At 40.5% G+C, this 20,868-nt stretch overlaps 1 protein-coding gene across 3 annotated transcripts in view; it reads left to right on the top strand.

The window, feature by feature from the left end:
- Positions 1 to 20,268, top strand: part of tfcp2l1 (transcription factor CP2-like 1) — a 49,776-nt gene extending 29,508 nt beyond the window's left edge. Inside the window, exons 13-15 of one of the 3 annotated variants that reach the window (XM_060827046.1) lie at positions 4,503 to 4,645; positions 14,985 to 15,036; positions 16,704 to 20,268. In XM_060827046.1, coding sequence (XP_060683029.1) covers positions 4,503 to 4,645; positions 14,985 to 15,036; positions 16,704 to 16,741 — 233 coding nt within the window. In that variant the 3' untranslated portion in view covers positions 16,742 to 20,268. The remainder of the gene's footprint in view (positions 1 to 4,502; positions 4,646 to 14,984; positions 15,037 to 16,703) is intronic. The other 2 variants (XM_060827049.1, XM_060827047.1) reach the window with 2 other exon arrangements.
- The last annotated feature ends 600 nt before the right edge of the window (positions 20,269 to 20,868 follow it).

The following is a 20,868-nucleotide window of genomic DNA, read 5'->3' as shown; positions in this document are numbered from 1 at the left end:
AAGAGAATGTTCTTATTTTTGCGTATTTCGGTCTCAGGAATGTGGTAGGATGTGGCAAGACACATTTCAGCTCCAGCAAACATTTTCACTAAGATTAGGAAATTAATGAACCTGCACCATATGTAAGTGCTAGACAGGGCACTGACTGCATGCCAGGCTCACCAGCGATTGTCACAAATTCAGTGAAAGGGTTAAGGAGCGACACAAAGGATCTCAGTGTAGTTGGTGAAATGACCACATTGCATTACAGCAGGAAAGTATTTGCAAAAAGAATAGGGACTACTTAAGAAAGCTAAATGCTTGTCATTATTGTGCAGAATCTATCCAATTCACACAAAAGATTTGGGTGCATTTTTGATCATAACCATATCAATGGATACATGGATTTAATTAACGTAGAATGTGTGTCAAGGACATTCGGTTGTAAGTTTGAAATGAGTTATTAACATTGTACAACACCTTAGTAAGGTCATTTAATGTTTTCTCAAGGCTTTGTTTTGGGTAGCAATGTCTTAACAAAAAGATTGGTTCGGCAAGTTCAGAACAGAGTTGGATTACACTGGGGCTTAGCCCCTTTCTGATGTGGAGAGACGTTTAAAGGGCAGCTCTTAATTTGTAAAGTGAAAACATTTAGGAAGAGCATGATGAAAGTTTTGAAGATGAAAAATGTGAGCGCAACCTGGATATACTCGAACTTTATTGCAGTTTGACGATAATAACTAGATTAATAATCCTTAGACAATGCTGGATTTTAGGAAGAAGTTTTATGTTCACATTACATCCCAGCACATATTTCTATCAGAAGTAGTTAGCACAGTAATCAATGCAGCACTTTTAATTAGAGCTGATTAATGATCAGTTTTATTAAAAAGATCAAGAGTTTTGTAGATAGGAAAAGGCTGATCTGAATGGATGCTGAATTTACTGTGGACCTGAAAGCAAGACGTAGTGTTAGGTTATGGTCCACATTAAACCTGATAATATCAGAAGGTTTGAGACCCTTATAGAGTTTCACAAGTTGAGAAACTGGACCTCCAAGGTGGTAATTCTGATTCCATGGTATATGTGCTGGTGAGTCTGGGGACAACAAGATAAAGCAGGTTAGTGCATGACTTATGAAAAGGTGCAGAAGTGAGGCCTTCATTTTCCTGTAGTACTGGGAGAGCTCTGTCAGGTGATGTGTAAAAGGGTGGCCCTGAGGAGAGCTGGGACCAATGTCCTTGTGAGAAGCTATGTACTGCCATGGGGGAAGGTGCAAACTAATTTGGCAGGGTGGGACATCATTTGACAGTGAGAGGCTAACGGTGTGAAACATAAACATAAGGGGCAGCATGGTGGTTAGCATTGCCGCCTCACAGTACCAGAGACCCCGGTTCAATTCTGTCTTCAGGTGCCTGTCTGTGTGGAGTTTGCACCTTCTCCCTGTGTCGGAGTGGATTTCTTCCATGTGCTTTGGTTTTAAGATATGCAGGTTACATGCAGGGTTACAGAGATGGGGTGGGTTGTGGGTCAGATGACTTCAGAGAGTCAGTGCAGACTTGATGGGCCCAATAGCCTCTTTCTGCACTGTAGGATGTATGACAAGGGAAGCAACAAAAATGGAAGTTGACCAACTGCAATACAGGTAATCCAGAGGAGAAGGACCAGTCAGTGGTCAAATAAAACACAGATTCCAGCAGAGTATGTGCATTAATGTGTGCAATGGGACAGAGAAGGTGGAGACGTTGCAGGCGTGGGTTGGGAAGGAGATTTGAGCTGGCATGGAAACTTACTGGGATTGCAACACATTCAGGAGGAATAATGAAAGAAAGGAGATGAGGCTGAGAATATGAATCATGTATAGTATTACATTCTGGAGATTGGGTGATCTGCTTGACAGTTCCAAAGACAAGGTACACTTGTTCAGCATTTGGGAGCAGAGGAGAAATGATCCTGGCATGGAGCAGTAAGTATTTAACAGCATGTTAAGGAAAGAATTAAAAATAATATAACTGAGGTTAGGTGAATTAGCCATGCTAAATTACCCATAGTGCTCAGGGATGTGTAGGTTAGGTGTATTAGTCAGGAGAAATGTAGAATAATAGAGGAGGGGAATGGTTCTGCATGGGTTGCACTTCAGAGTATTGGTTGGACTTGTTGGGCCATGTGACCTGTTTCCACACAAGGATTCTATGATGATCTATGATGATGATACTAAAGGACTTCAGTATTTTAGTACAGACAGGGGTTAAATATCAGAGTAGAGGGCTAAAGGGGGCAGAACTCCTCAAATGTGTCAAGACAAACCTTTCTGATCATTATGTTTCCAGGCCAGTGAGGAAGGCAGCTGTGTGGGATCTCATTGTGGCGAAAGCTTTTGAGAAGCAGTGGTCATAATATCTATAGGTTTGGAGTAAGGAATGGAGCAAGAAGCAATGAATGTGGAAATACTAAAGTGGAAGAGAGCTACTTTCAGTAAGCTGAAAATCACACAACACCAGGTTATGGTCCAATAGGTTTATTTGGAAGCAGTAGCTTTCGGAGTGCTGCTCCTTCACAACTACCTGATGAAGGAGCAGTGCTCCGAAAGCTAGTGATTCGAAATAAACCTGTTGGATTATAACCTGGTGTTGTTTGATTTTTAACTTTGTCCACCCCAGTCCACCATCGGCTCCTCCACATTTAGTAAGTTGGAAAGGGTTATGGACAAGGGTGTAAAATTTGCAAATGATACATAGCTCATGAATGTGGGAAAGAGTGAAGAGGATCATACCAGATTTCAGGAAGGTATAGACTGGTGAAATGAACAGCCACATGCTGGTGAAATTTCATATAGTGCCAGTGGTGGCTCAGTGGTTAGCACTACTACCTAACAGCACCACAGACCCATATTGGATTCCATCCTTAGGACCTTTGATTGTCTGTCTGTGTGAATTTTGCACATTGTCCCTGTGTCAGTGTGGTTTTCCTCCAAGTGTTCTGGTTTCTTCCCACAGTCCAAAGATGTGCAGGTTAGGTTAGTTGGCCATACTAAATTACCCATAGCGTACAGGGGTGTGCAGGCTAGGTGAATTAGCCATGAGAAATACAGGGTTACAGGGATGGAATGGGTCTGGGTATGAACTCAAAGGGTTAGTGTGAACATGACAGGCCAAATGGCCTGCTTCTGTACTGTAGGGATTCTACTATTCTAATGCATTTTGAAAGGGCAATGAGAAATGTATACTTATAGTTTTACAGGGAGTACAGTTCTAAGGAACAGCGAGATCAACTTAAGAGGATGATACTTTAAAAAGAAATCTGCTATGCTGGGCTTTATCAGTGGTGTCAGAGAACTAAAAAGTAAGGTCAGTCTTCAAGAAGCAGAGATTGGGTAGCAGCTGGAGAATTCTGTCTAATTCTGGATGCCAACACAGGAGACCTACTTGATTTAAAACCAGGAGTACAATTATGTGGAAAGGCTAAAGATGCTGGGAATGTTTTGTTCAGAGTAGAGAAGGCCAAAGGGAGATTTAGTAGAGGTTTTCAGAATGTGAAGAGTTTTGAAAGAGCACATATGGAGAAGATACTTCCATGCACAAGATGAGAAGATTTTTTTTTTCTCATTGAATAGTATAAGCACCACAATGGTGTGTTCACTGAAGAGAAATTGACAAGTTTGCTTTGAATCATTGAAAAAGATAATGGGGTGATGCACAGCAAGTAAAATGTAATGCAGAGAATTTTGAAATTATACAGTGTCTGGGACCAGAGAGACTTGGGAATGTACATGCAAGAAAAAAAAGTTGAAACCGTTAAGACAATGAGAGTACAAAGGCAAGGATGAACCATTTTCAAACACTGGTTCAACCTCATCTGGCATATTCTGTTCAACTCTGGGCACCACTCTTCATAAAGAATGCAAAGACTTAGAGAAAATATAGAAAAAGATTTCCAAGAATAGTCTCAGGGACATTGAGGATCATTGATTGTGCGAAATAATTGAAAAGGCTGGAGTTTCCTCCTTTTGAGAAGTGATGTTTGAGACACTGCTTGATAGAGGTGCTCAAAGTCAGGAGACGTTTAGGACAGGATAGACCAAGCAAAACTGTTCCCATTGATGAAAGGGTTGCGAACCAGAACCAACTCATTGATAAAAGAACAAACAGCAACGCCAGGATTTTGTTTTAAGCAGAGAGTAATTAAGATCTGGAATGCATTTCCTGAGAGTGTGGTGGAGTCAGATGGCTTTCAGAGGGGAATTAGATAATTATCTGAAAAGGTTTACAGGGATATGGGGAAAAGATATTTGAATGGGGCTAAGCTGATTTACTCTTACTGAGACTACGCATGGGCAGAATGGGCCAAATGGCCTACACCTATGCTGTACCATTATATGATTCCATGGTCTCCCCCCACCAAAGTACATGTGTCAACATTGGGAGAAGTGGGAAGCAAAGCCGAAAACATTTCCAAGTATTTAATGTGTTTCTTATTTGAACTGTTTTTTATGTGATGAAATTCTTTTTCCCGGTTTCCTCCAGTATACCATGCAATCTTTTTGGAAGAGCTGACAGCGATAGAATTAACTGAGAAAATAGCAAATCTGTACAGCATTTCTCCGCAGCAGATTAACCAGATCTACAGACAGGGACCCTGTGGGATCCACGTGCTTGTCAGTGATGAGGTGAGATCCAAGAGAGGTCCATGCGCAGAATGGCAGCTGAGATGGCGGTCGACATTTCTTTGACCTTTTCTTTAAAAAGGATTTTCTTTCTCTGGAATCATCTGTTGGGTTTGAATACTCCTGAATGGAATCAATTTGGACCCAGGTTGGGAATTCCTGGGTTAGGTATTAGGTATTTCCTGACCAAAGTGTTTCTCTTAACTTTCACATTTCTTAAAGGTAGACTGGTAAAACATTTCATTTTGCTTCCTTTTGTCTTTTTTTCTTCCTTACTGCCCTTTTATTTCCTTTCATTTTTTTCTCTCATTCCCCTCCTTTCTGCTTTCCTCTCCTCTTGCTTTTCTTTCCTCCTCCTATTGTCTACTTTCCTTCCTCCTCCCCTCTTTCTTTTCACTATTTCCTCCCCACTCCTGGACTGAAAGCTTCCCCCATTTTCTTCAGCCGATCTTTCTTTCTTCCTTCAATTGGTATAATTTTCAAACTTTATTTACCTTATTAATCTTTCCTTCCTTTCTTTGTAATTATGGTTATATCCTCTATGAGGTGATGTGGCCTCATGTTATTCATTCTTCAAATTTAAAAACAATTACCTAGAGATCCTTGATCCATAGTGGAGTTTAAATTGAGGCCTACTGGAAGGTTGCCATGCTGGAGTTGCCCAAATCTCAATATAAATATTACTTTTCACAACATCTTGTAAGTTGGGTAAAATGTCCTTGGACAATTACAGGAATTTGTTGAGGTAAATGCTGTGATTTGGCATTTTAACATATTGGTGGGGGAAATCTAAGATCTTTCCATGGTATGGTGGTTATACTTATCTGTTCCTGATATGAAGTCCCTAACAAATGATAATATTTTGACACAAATACAAGATGGTGGTAAACTATATGTGCCAGAGAAGAGTACATGTATTCAACCAATATGCTTACCTGATCACTGCAGTATCTTTGCTTATTTGAATTAAAAGCCCTTTCCAGTGTTTGTTATTAGAGTTGAAGAAAATTACATTGAATAGACTTGGATTTGTCAAATGTTCCCTGAAGTGTATTTTCAGACTGATGCAAAATTAAATACAATAGTTGTAGTATTGACAATTTATTGCTTGGTTTTTGGTTCTGAGCTTATCCAATCACAAGTGAAGTAAGAGAAAGAGTTGTAAGAAAAGCCAAGGTGAACTTTGAATGATGCATTTATTTCAGGCCTCATTTGGTATGGCAGAAAATACTGAATAACACCATCTTTTGGGTAATGATTGCTTCTTGGATCCGGGAAATGACTCTGATTTGCCGAGAATAGTTTGGGTTTGGATGCATTTCTGCTTTGCCCAACTCGTCCTCCAAATGATACTATCTTAGTTCAAACAAAAAACTGAATGTGGTTAGAGATTTGTGTAGACATGAAAGCTGCCATGTTCAGGCCCCTATTCATCTTGCCAACTGAAACGTGAACTTACTGACTTGCCAGGAATTTCTCTTGGTGGGGGGGGGGGGTGCTTTGGCAAAAGCTGGTGAGTCTTCCTCACCACTGATCTTGGCCGGTCCCTGCTTTCTGACCCAGGAGTCAGCTTCATTTAATCATTTAAAACTAGGGTTCTCCAATTGGATTCTTTTGCTCTCTGCTGCTTTTCCAAGTTACAGACTTTTATTTTTAGTTTAACATTTGGGTGTGGTAATTACCAAACAATTATGCTTACAATAAAGACATGATCGGTTGAATCGCAGAGGGCTTATCCTCAAATTTGAGTTAAATTGGTGACAGTCGAGGAAGGCTCAAGTAACTCGACCAGTCCTGAGGTACAATGATCGAATTGAACGGTGGAGCAGGCCTGAGAGATGAATGATGTGCTTCCACTCCTGTTTCATATGGTCACATGTTCATTTGTCAGCAAACATGCTCTGTGTCAACGAAAACCCAAAGGAAAACACAGTTGCGTGGTGCGGATATGAAAAATCTCCTTACAGTGACCTGACCTTGTACAGTAAAAGGCACATTGAGAGTTTATTGTGGAAAAATGCAGTCATCGTTTTCCCCTCTGTGTGCTGTCTTTGGACACAGCCAGTGCAGTCGAATTGTTTTCCATGTCTTTGTTGTGAAATCCCGGAGCACTGTGCTGTCTTTGTTGCTTTAACTGGGCAAAACAGACGGGTGAGCAGACAGCATTCCTCAAAGATTTTGGGGTTGTCACAGTGTATCAAATTCACCTTGTATCCGACTGACTGAACTTTGAACTTTCTCTCTAGTTATTCCGTACTTGCCGTGTTTGAATATTCTTTCACAGAGAAATCCCAATGTCAAATGAAGGCTTGCCTGTGATTTTGTGTTTCAGCCTGGTCCATGGCCTGTGGGATTCTCTGCCCACAGAGAGTAGTTGAGGCCAAATCATTGAACGTTTTCAAGAAGGAATCAGATATAATTCCTCAGGCCTAAGCGATCAAAAGATATGGGAAAGCTGGAATGGGGTGCTGAGTTGGATGATAAGCCATGTTTCCAGTGGATGACAGAGCATGCTTGAAGGGCTAATTGGCCTACTCCTGCTATTTTCTATGTTTCTGTGTTTCTAACTCTGCTCTGGTTGGTCGGCACAAGTGTACAATAAATGTGTATGGGTTTGGATAATCCTGCCATCACCAGTACAGACTTCTGGCCAATCATGATTGTCTTTCTATTGGATTTCCTGTTCATCCAGCAGAAATGGCTGGCAGTTTTGCCACAACTGGAGTTTTAGGCTATGCAAATTTCACTGTAATTAGAGTCAACCGGAGCTATTGCTACACCATCAAAGAATGAAGCAAAACTCTTAAAACATGCCTCGTGGTATCGGAACAAATTTGATCCCAAATAAATTACATGGAGCAGTTAAGATGATTGACAATTCCTGTCAAATTTTCTTAGGGCAATTCTATTACTTAAATTCAAAACAGTTCCCCAAAATGTTGTATTTTAAAGCTAAACTTTTAAAGTTGGGTGACTCTTTCAAAAAAAAATGTGATCATCTCCCAGCTTTCTTGTCCATTTCTTACCTACCCTTGTAATATGTCATCCATATTACAAGGGTAGGTAAGACAGTCATAGAGAGGTTCTGCTCCCATGCTATACATATGTCCAACTTGTCCATGCTGACCAGATATCCCACATTAATCTAGTCCTGTTCGTCAGCATTTGGTGCATAGCCTTCTAAAACCTCCATTTCTCTGGCAGCTTATTCCACATACGCACCACCCTCTGCATGGAAAAGTTGCTCTTATGTTCCCTTTAAATCTTTTCCCTGTGATGTTAGACCTCTAGTTTGGACTTCCCTACTCCAGGGAAAAGACCTTGGCTATTCACACTATCCATGCTCCTCATGATTTTATAAATGTCTATAAGGTCACCCTTCCTCCTTTGACACTCCAGGGAAAATAGGTCTAGCCTATTCAGCCTCTCCCTACAGCTGAAACTCTTGCAAGTTTCGCAACAGTCTCTACTCACCTTTAGACTTACTGTGGCTCTGAAGTGGTCAAATAGTTGGCCCTCAAAGGTTTCAATTCACCTTCACTGCGATTTGTTTTGTGGGAGGGGGAAGGCAGAGGCTAAGCAAGCTGTGTGACAGATTTGCTGTGCGGGCTACTGTCAGAGAGGATGCAAGGGCATATGTTCTTGACTGGGGGGGGAGGTGAGAGGTTCCCCTGCTCACTAGGCATATCCCTCAAGATCATACTCCTCCCTATTATCAGACCATTATTTGACTTGTGGACTGATTGTAATCCCAACAATGGCCAGTCCTCTCTCCTGGTGTTACTGGAACACCAACAAGCAACTCCCTTGGACAGCACTTTCTTCTGATGGAAGTGTAAGTCCCAACTTGATTCAATTAAAACTTACCCCAGCATAATATTGTTCCAGGGCAGCTGCATATCTGATTGGTTAAGTGTCAGCTAACGTTACGTTACAGGGTTTCTAGTTGTCTGTAATCTATTCAATATCCACTAATTAGTCTTTTTGGATACTGTTTTGTCAGTCTCCAATTTTAAACAAGTCTGATTTAAAAACGTAATTGCATCCCCCAAAATTCTTAAAACACAGTCCATATAATCCCTGTTTCTATTAAGATTTGCATTCAGAGATTATAATTTTGAAGTTATCACATGGCATTGATTGATTGTCAGAGGTTGAAGTTTTATAAATAGACATTTCCTTGGGCCCAGGTTGTGGTATTCACTTCTTGTGTGATTCATGCTCTTGAACGCTTGAGTATCATGGCATGAAGATGGTCAATTTTGATAGTCATGATGTTTTGCTGTATTGCTTATTGAGAACTTCGCAGTTAACCAGTGATGAATAATGCATGCATCATCTTCAGGACCCCTGGAGTGGAAAGAAACTTGGGAATTCTAGTCCAGGATTCTCTCAAGGTAAACTTGCAGGTTGAGTCAATAGTTAGAAAGGCAAATGCAATGATGGTATTTATTTTGAGAGGACTTGTATATAAAAATGGGGATGTTCATCTGAGAGTCTGGTCAGACCATATTTGGAGTATTGTGCGCAGTTTTGGGCTCCATATCTTAGGAAGGGTGTACTAGCCCTGGAGTGTGTTCAGCAGAGGTTCATGAGAATGGTTTCAGGGATGAAAAGTTTAACATATGAGGAACGTTTGAGGACTCTTGGTTTATACTCGATGGAGTTTAGAAGGATGAGGGGGGATCTAATTGAAACATACAGAATACTGAATGGCCTGGACGGAGTGGATGTTGGGAAGATGTTCCATTGGTAGGAGAGACTGGGACCCAAGGGCATAGCCTTAGAGTGAAGGGAAGACATTTTAGAATGGAGATAAGGAATGAGATTTGATTAGATTCCCTACAGTGTGGAAACAGGCCCTCCGAAGAGCAACACACTCAGTCCCATTTCCCTCTGACTAATGCACCTAACACTATGCTCAATTTAGCATGGCCAGTTCACCTGGCCTGCACATCTTTGGACTGTGGGAGGAAACCGGTGAAACCGGAGAAAATCCACGCAGACATGGGGATAATGTGCAAACTCCACACAGACAGTCACCCGAGGATCAAACCTGGTATCCTGGTGCTGTGAGGCTGCAGTGCTAACCACTGAGTCACCATGCTGCCCCAGACTATGGTGGACAATATGGAATTCATTGCCACAGAAGGCTGTAGAGGCCAGGACTTTGAGTGTACTCAAGACTGAGATAGATAGGTTCTTGAGTATCAAGGGTTGCGGGGAGAAAAAGGGAGAATTAGGTTGAGAAACGTATCAGCCATGATTGAATGGCAGAGCAGACTCAATGGGCTGAATGGCCTAATTTCTGTTCTAATGTCTTATGCTCTTATAACAGGGTGTATATTTGATGCTGTTCCGTTGCAATTTGTGCCAATCAGAGATTCTACCAGCTAAGGGGTTGAGTGCAGGAGCGAGACAAATGACGTAATGATTACAAGTTTGATCCCTCAGCCTTGTTTTTTTTGCAATTTCTCATGGAAGTACTGTTTGCTTAGTATAAGATGGTTTGGCAATTGTTTTACATGAGACTCAGTTAGCAGTTCACTTACCTGTGAGTTTGAAGTTTGTGCTTCAATTCTCACTTCAGCACAAAACCTGAACCTGACACTCCAGACTAATACTGAGCTGCACAGTTTAGGGTGCCATCTTTCAGATGAGACATTATACTCAGGTTCTATATGTTTTCAGTTCAATGGAAAAGATGCAATGCACAATTTTTGAAGAAGAGCAAGCAAACACACTAAATTTGCATTTAGTAACGTTTGACAAATATAGACCAGGTAAGTGATTCAATCTCTTTTGGTTGAGAGAGAAATGCTGGCCAGGACACTGGGAGAATTCAACTGCTCTTCCTTCAATAGTGGAATTGGATCTTTTGTATTTGCCTGTGAGGGCCCCAATTTAATGTCTCAGAAAAAAGGGTAACATTATTTACAGTGCAGCACTCTCCGAACAGAATATTGAATATCACCCTCAACTCTGTGCTGCCGTCTATAGATTGGGGCTTTAAAAGTATGATATACCAATTCTCAGCTGAGTGTTGCCAGTGATGCAAGTAATACTGTTCCTCCAGTCTTTGACATCGCTGTTTCCAAGGTGTCAGTTGAGATCCTTGAAGCAGTCACTAGGGTGCAGTCCAAGTTTGAACATCTAGTAGGTTACAGAAGATCCATTGAAGATTGTAGTCGCCTCTTTCAGCAGTTCTGTAGCACTGACAGTGCATACTTTGGAAATGAATCAAGTTCGACCGGAACTGTCCACCTTATTTACATGTTTTTGATTTGATTTATTGTGGTCATATGTACCTAAATACAATGAAAAGTTTTGTTTTGTGAACAGTACAGGCAGATCATAGCAAGCATGGGCCGACAGACCATAATGTGCTCAGACAGAGCGAGGCATACAGAGGAGGTGCCCAAGCAAGATCAGCCCTAACAAGATCAACATTACTTGAAGTTAGGGAGGCCCATTCGGCAACCTAATAGCAGCAGGGAAGAAACTGTTTTGAGCCTGTTGGTACGTTTGTTCAAGCTTCTGTATCATCTGCCTGTTGGAAAAGAGTATTACCAAGGTGCAAGAGGTCTTCTGATGATGATGACCGCCTTTCCATGGCAACAAGAAGTGTGAATGGAGTCCATAGATGGAAGGTTGGCTTCTATGATGCTCTAGGCTCTGCACACAATTTCCTATGGTTTCTTATGGTCCTTGGCAGAGCAGTTGCTATACCAGGCTGTTGTGCACCCGGATTGTGCTTTCTATGGTGCATCTGTAAAAGTTGGTGAGGTTTTAGATGAACCAGTCATTGACGGACGTGCTGAAATGAGCTGATGAAGATACATCACATCAAAATTCCTTACACTTTAGTAACAATGAAATTCAAAGCTACTCACAGTGATTCACAGCAGCAATTACAATGCAGAGGGTTGCACATGGTCAAGGTATTGCTTGAACTTTGTCCACAAACCTCTTGGGAGAAATGGATTTCTTCTAATCTGTACATGAAGAATTACTGTAATGTCAGATGAAACAGTGCCTTTCATTGCAGAGATCCAACATGACAGCTTTTTTACTCATGGTATTTTACTCTGGATCTTAGCTGCATAGGATTGAACAGCACAAGGCTCTGCACACAACTGTCAGTCACCTCTCAAAACCTGTTTGTGCAATTTGTGATGAAGCTCTTAGTCATCCTTGTTATGGCTGTCAATATGTAGATACATGCTGCATGACATCGGGGGAAGTAATGGTAATGCTATTAGACTTGTAATCCAGGACCCCAGGAAGGGGACATGAGCTCAAATTTTACACTTGTCGATGGTGAAATTTGCATTTTTAAAAATATAGAATAAAAGTATACTATCATAGTGACCACTGTCCATTGTTGTAAAACATCCATTTGGTTCACTAATATCATTTAGGGAAGGACCATCTTTACTCATTTGGTCTGCATATGAGTTCAGAGCCACATCAATGCAGTTGACTCTTAACTGCCCTCTGGCAATTTGCACTGGCAATAAATGCTGGTCTAGCCAGTGATGCCCATGCCCCATGAAAAATGAAAAAGAGAAACTCCTGCAATGGTGGCACTATGGTTTTCATTGCATCAGTCATCTATTGGTGTCTAAGGTCTCCTGAGCTTTTTTATCCCGAATTAGCAGACATCTCTTTTACTACCTATTTCTCCCGTGCAAGGTCATTGTCTCGGATAGTGAATCATGGCACATGCAATTTAGCAGACTCACACCTTAAGTAGAAAAGTCTCTTAAGGTCAGTGGGCATTATGCACTGAGGTAGTTATGAATGGCCAAAGCTCCTCAGGACATCGAGAGGAGCAATTGGTAATACACAACTGTGAAAGGAGAATGGTGGATGCTGTGTAGTACCATTGAACAGTGTGAGGGTGAGGAATGTGCTAGCAATCAATTAGTATAATATGTCAGGGAATAGGATTTTGTATGTTACATTTTGGGTTACTAAATTACTAAGTAAGCTGTACCTTGTCAAAAGACTAGTGTTGACCTGCGAACATCTTGCCAGGTAGCTCAAAATATCAACTTGTGAAACTTCTTGTCACAAAATCCTGAACATTTCAATCCTCCTTTCACTAGTTCTTTGTACAACCAGCTAATTATTTGAGGCTCGGAGGTCTGGGGGAAAGCAGAACATGTTGACATCAGTCCTCCTGATTCCTATGCTGAGAGTCCCAAAGATAATGTGGAACCTCCATTCAGTTTTATGTGAATGTTCAACATACAAAGATCACCACCTTTCTCACAGTCATTCTTCCAAAATTTAATTAGCACGCCCTCCTAATTAACTGCTTCCAAGCTTGTCACGTGCGGAGCAGTTGATTATTCTGGGTCTGTACTTGGAGTTTAGAAGGACGAGTGGGAATCTCATTGAATACTGAGTGACCTGGATACAGTGGATGTGGAGATGATATTTCCACTAGTCTGAGACCCTGGGATCCAAGGGCACAGCCTCGGAATGAAGGGACAACCCTTTAAAGAATCATATCGCGTGGAAACATAACCTTTGGTCCCACTCAACTGTGCCGACTAGACATCCCAATCTGACCCAGACACACTTGCCAGCATTTGACCCATATCCCTCTTAACCCTTCCAATTCATATACACATCCATATGCCTTTTAAATGTTGTAATTGTACCCACCTCCATCACATTCTCTGGCCGCTCATTCCATTCACGCACCATCCTCTATATGGAAAGTTATTACTCGGGTACTTTTTAAAATCTTTCCCCTCTCTCCTTAAACCTATGTCCTCTAGTTTGGGACTGAATTGAGATGAGGAGGAATTTCTTCAGCCAGAGGGTGTTTAATCTGTTGAACTCATTGCCACAGAGGGCTGTGGAGGTCAACTCATTCAGTTTTTTGAAGACCAAGCTAATTAGGTTCCTCAACCCCATTTTCTTGCCTTCTCCCTATAAGCCTTGATCCTATTACTAATCAAGGATCTACCAGCCACGATTGAATGATGAAGCAGACCCGATAGGCTAAATGGCCGAATTTTGCTCCTAAATTTTGTGGCCTTATGATCCTCCCATTGCTACTCTGTTAAGCTGTGGGGCCCTTTAAACTCCGCAATAGAAGTGTACTTTACTTCAGTACCAGCCCCACCCAGTCTTGCCGACCCATGACCCAGTGTAAATTGCAAGTCTGGAGTAGAGGTTTCAAGGAGTCACATGCTGAAAGTCCAAAAGAGCAAGTCAAGGAATCTGAATGATCCAATGTTCCAATTTTTAAGCAGCTTTAGCATCTTGCTTTGCTGTTCTGTAGCAGTGGGTCAGGGCAACCCTTTTTTTGGTTTATTACTTTCATCACATGTATTAACTCAAATTTAATTTGACTTTTTAATAAAAATGAATATTATAAAATTTTAAAAACCACTACCTTGTTTGAACATCAAGACCACCAGGAACACAATCCAGTGGTTAAAAAGGAGCCATTATCAATCAGCCAGAATTTTGTGGAGAGCTTCAGAAATTATTGTTTGGGAAAATTTATTTTGAATTGGCAGGATTGCGGCTGGTTTAAATCCATTTGGTGACTCCGCACTTCTCAAACATCCACAACCACACGTCCCAAAAGGACGTGAGAGTTTGTCATGAGAAGTGGGAATAGTGGCTCTTTTTTTCCCTCTCTCTCTTCTCTCCCTTTCCCCCAGCTCAAAGAGCATTGGAACCCAACTGCTGCCAAACTAAGACCATGTAACTCTGCATAAAATATAGTTTGGCTCTGGAATCTTCTGGTCTGTGTAGCTCTACACTGGATTAACCAGTGCCTTTACTCACTTGACTAGTGGGATGCTGCAAGTAAGTATAACTCTGTCAAATTATGCCTGGCTTTTTATTGTGTGTAAGGATCTTTGTACTGCAATTAAATTTCCAACCTCAAGAAATGCTTCTGATCTTTAAGCATTAATTTTATAACTTGGCAACATAATGTGTTCTGTTTGATGTTTGCCTTTATATCATCTTCTGGAACCTTTTATTGTGGAGGTACATTGAGATCTGGCTAGCACTAGTCAGCGTATTTGGTCCAAGAATTCAAACTACACTTGTGTCAGACTTCAGTAATAGTTTTTGCCACTGTGTCTGATTCAAGAACAAACACACAATCAAATCTGGGCTCAGGAATACAGTTTGAACAATAAATGAAACAAAGGCTGTTGTACTGTCAATAAGTGGATAAAATGTTTCCTTAAACGAAAAGTTTTTATTGATAAGCATATTGACAATAGCCATTGGTGCCCTGTTGTGGAACTAATGGAAATATTGGCCAATATAATCTGGACTAATGGGTTCCTTTTATTTATAGATGGTTAAGAATTTCGGTGATGAGACTTGCTTTATCATCTGCACCTTGAAAGGTACAGTTTACATTCTTACAGTTTCATGTATGTCTGTTGTACCCTTGCATTGAGTTTTATTACATCTTCATGGACTACTTTGATGTCTTTCTTAGAAGCCTTAACTCTTGACACATTGAACATTTTGCATTAATGATTATTAAAACCTGTTTTTAAAATTCATTCATGGAATGTGAGCATCATTGGCTGGGCCAGGATTTATAGCCTGATGAAGGGCTTATGCTCGAAACGTCGAATTCTCTATTCCTGAGATGCTGCCTGGCCTGCTGTGCTTTGACCAGCAACACATTTGCAGCTGTGATCTCCAGCATCTGCAGACCTCATTTTTTACTCCAGGATTTATAGCCCATCTCCACTTGCCAAGGTGGCATTGCTGGGTTCTGGATTCATGTGTAGACCAGACCAGACCAGACCACATCAGATCAGGATGGCAGATTTCTTTCCCTAAAAGAATATTAATGAATCAGATAGATGTTCAGCACAATTGACAAAAGTTGCACTAACACCATTTGGTCAGATCTTTATTCTAGATTTTATTGAATTCAAATTTCACTTTCTGCTATGGTGGAATTTGAATTGATGTCTCCAGACATTGGTCTGAGGTTCTGGAATGCTAGTCCAGTCACATTAGCACTGTCTCTCCTCATTCTTGTCGAAGAGCTTGGCCATAGAGAATATGTTTTCAGATATCTTTTATTCATTCATCTGGTTTAAGATTCTAGAACCAGATGACATAGTCTAAGAACTGGGGCCAGGTCATTCAAAAGAGATGTTAGAAAGCACGTCCGCACACGAAGAGGTTTGGAACTCCCTTCCTCACGCAGCAGTCTCTGCTAATTCAATTGTTAAATTTAAATCTGATACAATTTGTTTTATTAAGAAAGAGAATCGAGGCATACCAGTCCAAGCTGGGCATATGGAGTTAGGCCACAGATCAGCCACAAATGTATTGAATTCAGTTGAGTGGGCTGAATGGCCCACTCCTCTTATTGTGTTCCTTTGTGGGTGACATGGCGCATTGCTGATTGCCTCAAGGGGAGTTAGGTACCATCCACGTTGTGTGAAATAACTTCATGAAGCCAGTATCCCGTCACTTACATGACAGTGACCCAGCTAGCTCAGAGCCACCTGAACCCCTGACATTCCCACTTATATCTGTCAGCCAGGGCTCCTGACTAGGGCTGTTAACCTGGTCGAGTTAGGAAATTAATATTCTATGAGGTCGAGTTGGCTGACATTATTCCAATCACTACTGGAATTTTGTGTAGGCCAGTAAGGGTGGCATATTTTATTCTCTTAAGGACACCATTAAAATAGACAGGTTTTTACACCAATTGACAATGGTTACATAATCATTATTAGGTTAGCTTTTTAAAAAAAATTCCAAATTCTCTCCTGAATTCCCATTTCACTATCTGTCATAGTGGCATTCGAATCTACATCCCATGGACATTAACCTGGGTTCCAGGTTGCTAGCTCAGTAACGTTGCCACTACACCTGCCCCAGCCTTAATGATTGGCGAAAGTGTCTGCTGTATATTTCCTTGTGGAATTAATGCCATCAATTATGCTCTGTTATTAAAGAATTGCCCTATGTTCCTTCCCCACTTCTAGTTATCCTGCTGTTATGGTGAATGAAACTTAAACTTCTTGTGTGCTCTTCACAGCTGAGAGAAATGATGGATACAACATCATCTTAAAATGACAAAAGTTGCACCTGATTCCCCGACATCAGGAGGAAGATTGAGTGCTTTCATATTATTTGATTGTTGTCATCATTGTCGAACATGGGCAACAATCTGATCATCAGGCAAAAGATGAATTGCCCACAATTGAAATTGAATTTTTCTAATGTCTTTGAGGGGAAAAAAAGATTTTTTTTCTTTATCAGAGTGGCTATTATATTTGGGGAAAGAAAGCAAGAAGGCAATGATAGAATCCTTTTGTTTTTAGCATTATTTTACCAAGTTCCCCGATAAGAGGTGCTATGCTGTATACAAGGTAACATGACAAAATATTTTGCTTAATTCTGCACTTGATATGGTGGACAATTTTTCTTTTGATTCATGGCTATTTTCTAGTAAGTGGAGTGACTAAAAACCATGTTTTCCTCCTCTCATTTGTTTTGTATTTAGTCATGATGAATGCTAGTTGCAGTTTTCAGGCAGAATAAAAATGGACAAAAATCATTCCAAAAACAAATAGCTAAATTTTATAAGGCTTCCCATGTCAGTGAAATGAAATTTGGCTTATCAGTGACTTTGATAACAAAACGGTTTGTTTGCATTTGTAGTTTTATTTGAAAAGGATTGTAATTGTAAAGAAGTGGAATTAACTTGTCATACTCATTTTCCTGCTCCTCGGATGCTGCCTGGCCTGTTGTGTTTTCCAGCACCACATTTTTCAACTCTGGTCTCCAGCATCTGCAGTCCTCACTTTCTCCTATACTCATGATCCCTATCTAACTCTTGGAAATGCTTATGCTCCATAAAGTCCAGACTTTGTCTTGATTTTAAGGACCCCAGCTAAAGTTTGAGTTATCCAAAGTTTTCTTACACAGGCCACAGCTATCTATTCAAACCTATCCTCATGAGATATTTATGAATATGCTGTGACTCTTAACTTTAGAGGCCTGTGCCCTTAAGTATTTTCTAATATGAAGCTATGATCGCAGTCAAGTACTGACAATCTATTTCCTTTACATGGTGCTGCAGTGGGGAATGAGGTAAAGAGAGTAGAGAGATAGCCAGGCAACTAACCGTAATGTATATTAGTTGGCAGGTAAGATGAAGAATATATTATTTTGTTTTTATTAATCAGACTAATCCATGTTCAAGAGCATCCTTAGGTTTTATTGGATAAAAGAAATTATGAAAGAAAAGGAGTGAAAAGACATGGATCAGATTTTAAGGTTGGGGGAAAAGAAGTGATAACTCAAAGGCTGAAGAGATATGATTGTATATTTTTAGTTGTTCATGGGAATGGGCTTTGCTCTTTCCTACTTGTCCTTAAGAAATTGGTGTGCCATCTTGAACTGTTACAGTCCTTATGGTGGATCTGCACTCTGTGCGATAAGAGGAGGAGCAGCAAATTAAATAAACCTGCTTTTTGCACCCTGGCCATTTTTTTGTTGTTGTATGTTTGAAGCTCGTTCACATTGGATTTGGACAAACTGATGCATAAAATTATTCATTATCCAAAGACAACCTTTTCTCTCAGACAAGGGCATGAATGACTACCCAGAGCTTGCTGTATGTCACAGGCACTCTCTCTCAATGAGGATTTTCTATTAACTGTGTGTTTTTAATTGAAGGTTATTTGCAAAGTGATTGGTTCCAAATTGTTGATGTTTACATGACAGTTGCTCAATTGCTAAGTCACCCAGGGTAGATAATTGTTTTTGCATTTTAATCAAAGTAAGTAGTTCTTTTACAAATTGCAACATATGAAGCCCATTTTCATTTTGCTGGACATCCTGCTGCAGTTGTTAAGATATATTAAACCAAGTTGAATGACTTCCATTTAAACATTGCCATGTCTGGAGGGATTTCCACCCACTCCAGCTCTTCCATTGACTCTCTGTCATGTAGCATCTGAAGTGATAGGCCAGCAATAAGTGATTTGCTAGCAGGCCTAGTCCTAGCTTATGGTGGGTGGGTAAGACTGTTCTAATACTTTGGCTGCATCGAGCAACTTGAGGTGTGGAAAACTAGAACCTTTGTACTGAATGAGTTTAGTGCAGTGATGCTTCAGGCAAATTTCCAGCTTTGTTGTCTCTTAATATGTTTTTTCAAATAGAAAATGTAGCAAATCATGTGCTGATCTGGCAGCTCTGAGAGAGAAACTGACTTAACAGTTTACGACAGTGGATGGGACAAGGTGTGTGATACAGTAGAAGACAGGAGAGAATAAGTGATGGAAGAATTAGAATTACAGGGCCAGAGGGAATGCTGCTGAGGCACAGAACAGAACAAAAGATGTTAGTGAGTTTTGAGATGTAGCTCAGGTTGAGGTTTTGGATGTAGGTTTGCTCGCTGAGCCGGAAGGTTCATTTCTAGACGTTTCGTCACCCTACTAGGTAACATCTTCAGTGGGCCTCAGGTGAAGCACTGCTGAAAATTCCTGCTTTCTATTTATGTTTGGGTTTCTTCTGGAACTATCAACAAACACATCGAGTTAGACCCCATGTACTACCCCTTGAGAAAAGGAACAGGAAATGACTTCACCACAGGAAATAACATCACAGGAAATGACATTGTTAACCCAAAGAAACACAAACATATAAATAGAAAGCAGGAATTTTCAACAGCACTTAGCCTGAACCCCACTGAAGATGTTACCTAATAGGGTGACGAAACGTCTGGAAATGAACCTTCCAGCTCAGCAAGCATAGCTACATCCAGAACAAAAGATGTCCCTAGAGCAGGTGTGCTGCTGCCTAAAGCAAAAACTAGAAGAAAAAAATTGAACTCGTGGTAGATAAGAAAAATGGGGGCAAAGAGCATATTTTGAAATTGTTAAATTCCAGTATTGAGTCTGGAAAGTTGTGAAGTGCTTAAATAGATGACACACAATTATTGCGTCATAAACTTCTGTCTTGGGGCTCTTATGGTACAGTGATAGTTTCTTTCTCTCTAGGCTAGGAGACCCGGGACCAAGTCCCACCTGCTGCACTGCTAAAAAGGTTGTTAAGGATATGTCTGAACTTTTGTCTTTGTCCTTATCCCACCAACCAATTAAGCATCCATCTCTTCCCAGTTATGATGAAATGGCATTGATTTGAAACATTTCCTGTTTTTTATTCAGATTTCCAGCATCTCCAGTATTGTGCATTTTGTTTAGTTTTTTTTAGTTGATTATGTGCTTTCTAGAAAGTCTGAAGTACTATTTTACAAACCTTGGAAATGTTTTTGTACTCCTGCCAATTAAGTGTAGCAAATGTATATTGTCTTAGTGTTGGGCAAATTTAGCACATCTAATTCATTTTCAACTGGCTCTCTGGGTTTTCTCTTACACTTTTGTTGCAGTCAGTGGGCGAATATATAAACTCGGCAGGATTGTGGAGATAACGCGGGGGTGGTTGGTTGGAAAATGTTGAATGTTGTTACTTTTTTTAATGTAGAAGCATGTTTTGCACTGGCCTCTGTACAATTCAGCTCAGAAGTGGAATATATTCTGTACCTGAAGGCCTGTACACTAGCCAATTGAATAAATCTACCTTTTATAACAACATTTACATGTGCTGTCTTTTTTTTTAATATATAGAGAAGGACAGATTCTGCTTTTGGCATTTATGTGTATAGAGTCAACCAGCAAGGAAACAGATTATTTGGTCCAACCAGTCCATGCTGACTGTAATCCCAAGCTAAGCTAGTCCCACCTGCCTGTTTCTGGCCCCAGGTCCTCCAAACCGCTCCTATTCATGGACTTATCGAAAAGACTTTTAAATGTTGTAATTGCACCCACTTCCATCATTTCCTCTGCAAGTTCATTCCACACACGAATGACTCTGTGTAAAAAAATTGCCCCCATGTCTTTTTTAAATCTCTCTCCTCTCATGTAAAAAACGTGTCCCCAAGTCTTGAAATCCACCATCTTAGGGAAAAGCCAACTACCATTGACTCTATCTGTACTCCTCATTATTTTAAGAACCTCTATAAAACCTCTCTCCACCTCCTACGCTCCAGTGAAACAAGTTCCAGCCTATCCAGCCTCTCCTTATAACTCAAACCTTCCACACCTAGCAATATTAAAAAAAAGGAAATAAATTACAAATCTGCAAAGCCTCAGACAACACTTTAAGGTTTTACTGTGAATATAAAATTTTTAAAT

The sequence above is a fragment of the Hemiscyllium ocellatum genome, chromosome 7 (genome assembly GCF_020745735.1).
Source record: "Hemiscyllium ocellatum isolate sHemOce1 chromosome 7, sHemOce1.pat.X.cur, whole genome shotgun sequence".
In the NCBI taxonomy this organism is placed as follows: Eukaryota; Metazoa; Chordata; class Chondrichthyes; order Orectolobiformes; family Hemiscylliidae; genus Hemiscyllium; species Hemiscyllium ocellatum.
Note: the sequence above shows the minus strand (reverse complement) of the source record. Positions and strands in the feature narration are given on the sequence as shown.